This window comes from Streptopelia decaocto, assembly GCF_964273445.1.
Source record: "Streptopelia decaocto genome assembly, chromosome: 17".
In the NCBI taxonomy this organism is placed as follows: Eukaryota; Metazoa; Chordata; class Aves; order Columbiformes; family Columbidae; genus Streptopelia; species Streptopelia decaocto.
In genome coordinates, this window is record NC_138672.1 from 10,651,585 (window position 1) to 10,659,009 (window position 7,425).

Consider the following 7,425-nt stretch of genomic DNA (forward strand, 5'->3'; position numbering starts at 1 on the left):
AGAAGGGAACCGGCTGCAAAGAAAGGGGCTGCTCCTGCCACCGCATCGGGGAGCTGCTCCTGCCCCTGCATCGGGAGCTGCTCCTGCCCCGGCATCGGGAGCTGCTCCTGCTCCTGCCCCTGCATCGGGAGCTGCTCCTGCTCCTGCATCGGGAGCTGCTCCTGCCCCCGCATCGGGAGCTGCTCCTACCCCCGCATCGGGAGCTGCTCCTACCCCCGCATCGGGAGCTGCTCCTGCATCGGGAGCTGCTCCTGCCCCGGCATCGGGAGCTGCTCCTGCCCCCGCATCGGGAGCTGCTCCTACCCCTGCATCGGGAGCTGCTCCTGCCCCTGCATCGGGAGCTGCTCCTGCCCCCGCATCGGGAGCTGCTCCTGCCCCCGCATCGGGAGCTGCTCCTGCTCCTGCCCCTGCATCGGGAGCTGCTCTGTGGGCCCGCGGCTGCTGTCCCACACAGCCCCGGTCCCCTCCCAGCCCCAGGGGTTATTGACACTCAAAACACACCTGGTGACCCAGCTGAGGCAGATGACAGAAATGAACTTGAGCATGGACTCGGCGACTTCAGAGAGATGAAATTCCGAGGCTATTCAAGTCCTAATTCTGCATTTTGCCAGCAAAATTCTCCTTGATGCTGTTCAGCACATGCTGGAGCTCTTTGTATCTTTCTTAAGAAGCAGGGATCATTTTCTGATGGAGTGACTGCTATGAACTCTAAGGGTGGGTATTTTAAAACCCTGTAATATATTAAGAGCTGTAACTGAACAAAGAGTTTCTGATTTAAGTCTCAGGCAAGGTTAAAGAAAAAAGAACCCTTTCCAGATGAATTTTCAGGATGAAGTCAGGGCTGTTGTTACTCCTGAGAAAGGAACAGAAGTCTGATGCCAAGTGTTAGAACAAGAAGGTACTTCCAAGAAGGAGACTGCAAACCGGGAACAGGAGATGGGGCCTTGCAGTTCAGCTCCAGGTTAGTAAGTGTCTTGAATGCTTAAAAACTTCTTTATTCGCAGTCTCAATTCTGACCTGAGTGAGGAGGTGGCCACATCTCGAGCCGACCGGTGCTCACGTACACTGCTTCAGGAAAGCTGTAACCACTGCCCATACAGAGCTGATCTGAGAACGTAATGTTTAAAAAAATACAGCGATTTGGAGAACAGAGATGACAATGCACAATTACCTAAACTTACTGAACTGTTAGAATTCCATGTTTAGTAAAATACATTTTAATTGCATAAAAGCAAGACTGTTTCAGTGCATACATTATTGAATTAATTTAAGAAAATATTAGGAATTCCTTATGTTATTTTTAACGAGTTTTTAACGTGCAAAAGTCAAAGTGAATGAAGGGGAAGAATATGTATCCACACTAAGGAAGAAGAGAGCAATCCCTAGCACAAGAACATCCCACAGCACAACTACACCTACTGGCCCCTCGGTACAACCGGTTCAGTCGATTTCCAGATCACTGTCCTCGCTGTAACACGCAGACGGGTTACGTATAGAAGTCAGGAGCACCAGGTCTTTTTCTGGAAGCAAACCACATTCCTGCAGAAAAGCCTCCAGGTCGACAGCAAAAAAATCTTCTCCGAGCTGGTCGGTGATTCGCACAAAATTGCCAATGAGCTCACCTGCCTTATAGACCAGCAGAGCCGGCAGAGCGTTGTTAGTAAAGCGGGCGCTGGCTCCAATGAGCGAACTCTTCACGCGGCAAAATTTCACCGTTGGATACTCGGTGGCCAGGCAGATCATGCAGCCGTTCAGGGACTCGGTGCCGGGGATATCCTCTTCATAAATATGGATCATGATCAGCGTGCTCTTGTGCTCTTTATCAACTGTGTCCAAAAACGCTTCTCCACTGGTGATCTCAAAAACCTGTTTAAACTGCTGCCCGCTGTACAACTGCTGTCTCATCTCCTCCATCCGCTGCTTCCTGTATCGCTGTAAAAATTCCTCATCGTCTTCATCATTGTGAATCATGTTATATTCTTGTAACGTCATCTAAAAACACATACGAAGATATATTAAAAAGACCCGCAGCACCATATGGATAACTTATATAATTTAAATCCAGAGGATTAATGTGGGTCACTCATCTTTAATGATGGCAAAGTACAACTCACGAAGGCTCAGGCACCCTCTGTATTACATTCTATTTTGATCTAATTAGAAACCACGTCCAGCGGGAACAGCGATTTCAGCTTTGGGAACTCTGGTTTCCGGGGCTGCACTAATAACACCAGTGGCCCCTCCGCGCTCCCACGTTAACTCAGGTTAACGGTGGCTCTGTGCTTTCACCAAGCCACGAGCACTGATTTGGGCACCCAAAGTATCACTAAAATGCAAAATAATTAACCTTGACAACACCTGGCAAACACATTTCCAGAACAGCTCCCACACCGCTGCTGTGCTCCTGCTCACTGGGAGAAACAAGAGAGATCTACCGCTAGAACAAGGGCTCCTGTGTGCTGGAACCGAGAACGTTCAAACATTCGAGTGGCATTTTGATTCCTTTGTGCTGTGCTACCTTTCCATTGATTTTTTCCTGAAGCTCTTTCTGCTTCTGCTTATCCGTCTCTTCATCTAAGTGAGAGCGACACGTCATAGATAATTTTTTAATGAGTCGCTCCATTTCTCTGCGCTGCTCCTGCCGCTGCTCAGTCTCCAGTTGTTTAAATCTCCGCCAGTCATTAATGACGCCTTTGGGACCTGAAATTAAGTATGTTGACAGTTGGTATAAAAGGGTAACAAAATTACACCTATAATTCAAAATTCAAGTAATAAGCCAGTAGGAAAATAGTGGCCCTCATGAATTTTTTAGATACTGTGCAAAATCTTGAAATGAAACACAAGTAGTAACTTGCCACTGACATGTCCTTGAGCTTCTATCTGTTTTTTTTAGTCTAAGAAGACTGAAGTTTATCTAACTAGGCTACTCTCAAAATTGTCCTAAAGATTATTCTGAAGATTAATATCAGTGCTCCTGAAATAGAACCACCAGCCCTCAACCGCTTCTTAGACTACAGCAGGAAAGGATCCACCTCTGACCCACGGATGCACAAAACCAGGACTTCCAACTAGAAAAATGCATTGTAGAAAACCACATGAATTTTCCAACAAAGTCTTTACAAAACAATTTGTTTGATATTGGGATACCTGTGTTGACAGCGCTGCCATCGCTGCAAAGCTCCACCTCCCCAACGCCCTCGGGAATGCTGCTCTCCCCTTCTTTATCTTCCTTCTCGCTGTCTTCATCCTCACCCTCACTGCTGCTGTAGTAATACTGGAGCTTCTCACCCAGCAGTTTATCATCCAAAGCAGTCATGATGCCCTAAAAAATAAATTAACCAAGCAGAGAATGTCTCTTAATCAAATACACACCACTTTAAATGCGTAACGATGGTGCTTTACCTCCTCAGAGCAGTTTTTAGCCAAATGAGGGCAGTTCATAGCCCACCATCGAACAGCCTGCGCTGCAGACAGTCACAGGAGCTAATTCTGAGTCACAATTTCAAACTCGCTGGAGTTAAAAACCTTTAGGAATAGAACTTTTTGAGGCTCACTAGTGCGAGAACACTTTATGTGTCTTCTCATTCACAAGGCATTAATTTTCTGACTTTATTTGGGAGTCTATCAGCCTCACTCAGTTCTATAAGGTTGATTTTCCAGTTATTGCAATTTAAATTTCCAGTATCACTTGTGTTATTTTAACAATGATTTATCTGAGCTGAAAATGTAATTAATCAAATTAATACGTTCTGACCTGTACTACTTTCCAGTCTTTCAGAGACAAGCTTCTATCAACACCTGGAAGAAGAAATTTCAGATTACATTGATTCAAATTGCTGCAGACGATGCCTTCTGCAGAAAGTCAGTACACGTAGGGAAGACGGCAAATGCAAGGAAAAGAGTTTCAAGCAAACGTAACTGTGGTTGCTGTTTAATAAAAAAACGTTATTCTCAAACACAGAAAACACTCTTTTGGGTATTGAGACAGAAGATAAAATTCTTAAGCTCAGTGCTACAATTTCATGACCAGGCTAAGAAATAACGGATCAAAAGCAGGATCTTCACGTCCCTCATCGTTCCTCCTGCCCACTGACCACGCTGGTCACCTTCACAGCGCCAACAGCGTCGTCTGGATGGACAACACCAAGTCAGATGCCGACGCGCTGATGAAGTGATTGCAACTATCCTAAAAATCTTCACTCGCCCCCAAGTTAAACGTTTTCTTTATGCAAAATATCTTCTGCTAAGCAGAAACCAAGCCCAGCAGCACCCACCCTCTAAAGGAACGCGCTTCACCCTGCAGGACTCTGCAAGTCGGCCCCCGGTAACGTGTATTTTAATGGTCGCTCGATGATCTCGAGGGTCTCACCCAGACAAAATGATTTAATGTATTTGACAAAGGCACCCCGAGCAATGTGTGGATGGAAAGGGCTTTCAGCTTCCCTGCAGGCTCCGCAGCGGTTAAAACCGGGATAAACAGATTACGGGGAGAGCGCCAGATGGGCCGGGATTACCGGGACCGCTCCGGGCGCCGCAAATCGCTGTCGGAACCGCGGATCCTCCGCCGAGACCAGCGGGCGATGCGCAGCCTGAAAGCGGAGCCGTTCGGCTCCAGCAGCAACGGGCGAGTCCGTTCGCAGCCCCCGCCCCGCTCCCCCCGCGGACCGCCCGCCCGTTCCCCGCAGGCCGTACCCCCGCCCTCAGCCCCCGGGGAGCCGCGCTCCGCCCCGGGCTCGGCCGGCAGCGGCTGCACCGAGCGGCGCTCCCGGGCGGCCCCGAACCGCCGACCCCGCGTCCCGGCCCCGAACCCTCGACCCCCAGCCCGGCCCCGCCGCCTCACCCTCTCCCGCCGCCTTCCGGGGCCGCCGCGCGGGGCACGGTGGGAAGGGGGAGGAGCCAGCGCCGGCTCCGCCCCCGCCGCGGCCACGCCCCCCGGCCCGGTTAAACGAGGAGGCGATTAAGGTGGACAAATAATTTTTATTCGTGCATGCAAATACATGTCAATACTGCAAACTTCTTCCATCAAGTCTCTCAAACACGGAAAACCAGGATGCTCAACCCCGTGACCGGCCAACGCCACAACCTCCGCACGTCAGCGCGACAGCAAACACACACGGCACCCCCGCCGGGGCCCCCCTACGCTACCACAAGGGAAACATGACCATTGGGAACCCAAAACCCAAATAAACGGAATAGAATTTACTCCCCCATATATCCCCATTTCATTTTACAGATTTTTAAATTATAGTTTTAAATAGAAGCTGAGAATGCGCCATAAAAATGAGCATTAAATCCATCGTAGCGATGGTGCCTGCTTTATACATGATGGGTGTACACCATCTTTTATTTCATTTACATTTCAATCGAACAATAGATTTGCAAAGAAAATGTCTAATACAGACGTAAAAATATTCACACTAGAGCTTCACAATCGGTTGTACAATTGACAAACAGGCCTCTTTTCCCAAACTTTCCAGCTAAGCAAATTTATAAAATATAATCAATGCAACAAGAAAAAAAATTTTCTTTAAAACTTCCAGGGAAAAGAATACGCAATAAACAGTATAAATGCGGACAGCAGATGCTGCAAGCTAACCACAATACTTCTGAGTGGCTGTACAGTGGGTATGTGCAGTACAAATCAAAGCCACGTGTGTTGTATCACAACTACCGTATAATGTACTTGTTTGCCCAGCTAAGAAAACGCATGCACTTCCATGCCTTGAACGGAGATCTACTCTGGATAAACCCATGGGCTATGTGCAAATGACCGTGGCTTTTGGCAGTAATAAATGTAGCCGGCTGTTGTATTTCAGCTTTTACAGCAAAATCTTGAGTGACTAAAAGCTTCCACAAACATCCTCCTCACATAACGGAGTACAGGATTATGTTCAGTATCGGTCATTCTGATAACTGAGGTTTGGTTTACTCCGTCACTGACAGGTGGGGTTTTTCCTTGCCGTGCTCCCTTGCCAGCAGAGACACACGGCGGTGGCTACAGCCAAAGTCAGCCGGTCAGCTCCGCTGGAACATCGGGTCATTTCAAAAGCACATTTATTGTGTTCTGCTTGCAGAGGGGTCCCTTGCTGAGAGGGAACTTCCTAACAAAGGGTTTAAACTACAATGTAAAGAATGGACTTTTACATACTAGAGATAATCCGATCATTTCTCATTTTGTTACATTCTGAAATTCAACGTCTTCCTTTAAGAACGGTCTAATAATAATGAAAAGTCTGTTCACAAATATGATCGAGGAGCTGCTGGCACACAGTGTGTATGTACAGCAACAGGTACAACTTGACAACTTGTGCTTTAAGAAAGCAAACAAAAACAACGTTGGGAACTGTTCTCAGTTTAGATCAAGTTCTATTAAGCATTCTTTCCTCAGCTGTTCTGACCACTCCGCATCATTTTGTACCTCATCCAGCCTCGTACACTACCATACACACCCAGCATTCAGCTCTTGAGTACGGGATAAATTAAAAATTCAATTGTGTCATCAAAGCACCAAAACCTTCCAAATTAGGCTTCTACAAAGAGCAATTAAGAGTTTATGTAATCAGCTGCATACAACTTTTTTTTCTCCCCTCTAAATCAAATGTCAAACTTTGGTGTCCCTGTACTCGACCAGCAAGAGCCAATGCCAGTTTGCTGTGCACAGTCTAACCTTTCCTCTGAAGGGTCTAGTATACATTCTACAATGCAAAAATCTGCATAAACACTAAGATTCATTTCTTGTCACCTGTTTACAGGAACAAAATATCAGTAGCAGGGCGATCACTCTGCTCTAAGTACACGTTCAGAACGTACAGGTAATCACTTCGCACACACACATTCTCCCGGCACAAGCATTAGTCTCTGTTAAGACCTGTGTGGGAAAGGAGGCAAACCAAGGAATGAATCCAGGTAGTGAGGCAACACAATTAACTTAGATACTAATAATTCCTGTATCTCTTGCATGTGAAATCTCTGCTGCACCCCTAGCAGGGGGGAAAAAAAAAAAAAAGGCAAACCAAAACAACCCAAAATGCTTGTCCAAGCAAAGCAAAAGAGCCAATCTCTTTCCCCAATCTGCTATGGGCCTTTTTCCGACAGCACAGGTAAGTTAGGCCAAAACCCAAACACGAATCGCTGCCATTAACACACAAAGATTAGTCACTGTCTCTCAGTGTCAGAAAATAAGCCCTTCCATAGCCCAAAGGCACCTGATTGACAACCAGACAAATGAATACATACTTGTTTGGATAGGGTCAAGGGCTGAAACTTCACCAAAGCAGAAAGCCAGAGCTGGGTTCCCACCTGCAGCTTCTTGTCAGGGCACTGGAAGGCACACAGTCAGTGTGACAACTGTAAGACAAAGCTGGCATGCTGTTAAACCCCCCGAGTTCTTCTGCCTGTCATTCTATATATAAAATAAGCAACTAA

The 7,425-nt window shown here is 47.0% G+C and overlaps 1 protein-coding gene across 1 annotated transcript; it reads right to left on the reverse strand.

The window, feature by feature from the left end:
- Positions 1-1,186: 1,186 nt before the first annotated feature.
- On the reverse strand, positions 1,187-4,876 carry PDCL (phosducin like). Its single transcript, XM_082067813.1, has 5 exons — positions 4,841-4,876; positions 3,755-3,798; positions 3,148-3,322; positions 2,519-2,700; positions 1,187-1,992 (listed from the first exon to the last, which is right to left on the reverse strand). Exons 3-5 carry the CDS (start codon positions 3,314-3,316, stop codon positions 1,441-1,443), a joined length of 903 nt encoding a protein of 300 aa, XP_081923939.1. The 5' UTR covers positions 3,317-3,322; positions 3,755-3,798; positions 4,841-4,876; the 3' UTR covers positions 1,187-1,440.
- Positions 4,877-7,425: the final 2,549 nt, after the last annotated feature.

Excerpts from the sequence above, each read along its gene's own strand:
- PDCL (XM_082067813.1), bottom strand. The coding sequence starts at position 3,316 with ATGACTGCTTTGGATGATAAACTGCTGGGTGAGAAGCTCCAGTATTAC. Across the intron at positions 2,701-3,147 it reads TGGCAGCGCTGTCAACACAG|GTCCCAAAGGCGTCATTAAT; the intron begins GTATCCCAATAT and ends ACTTAATTTCAG. Across the intron at positions 1,993-2,518 it reads AGGAAAAAATCAATGGAAAG|ATGACGTTACAAGAATATAA; the intron begins GTAGCACAGCAC and ends ATGTGTTTTTAG.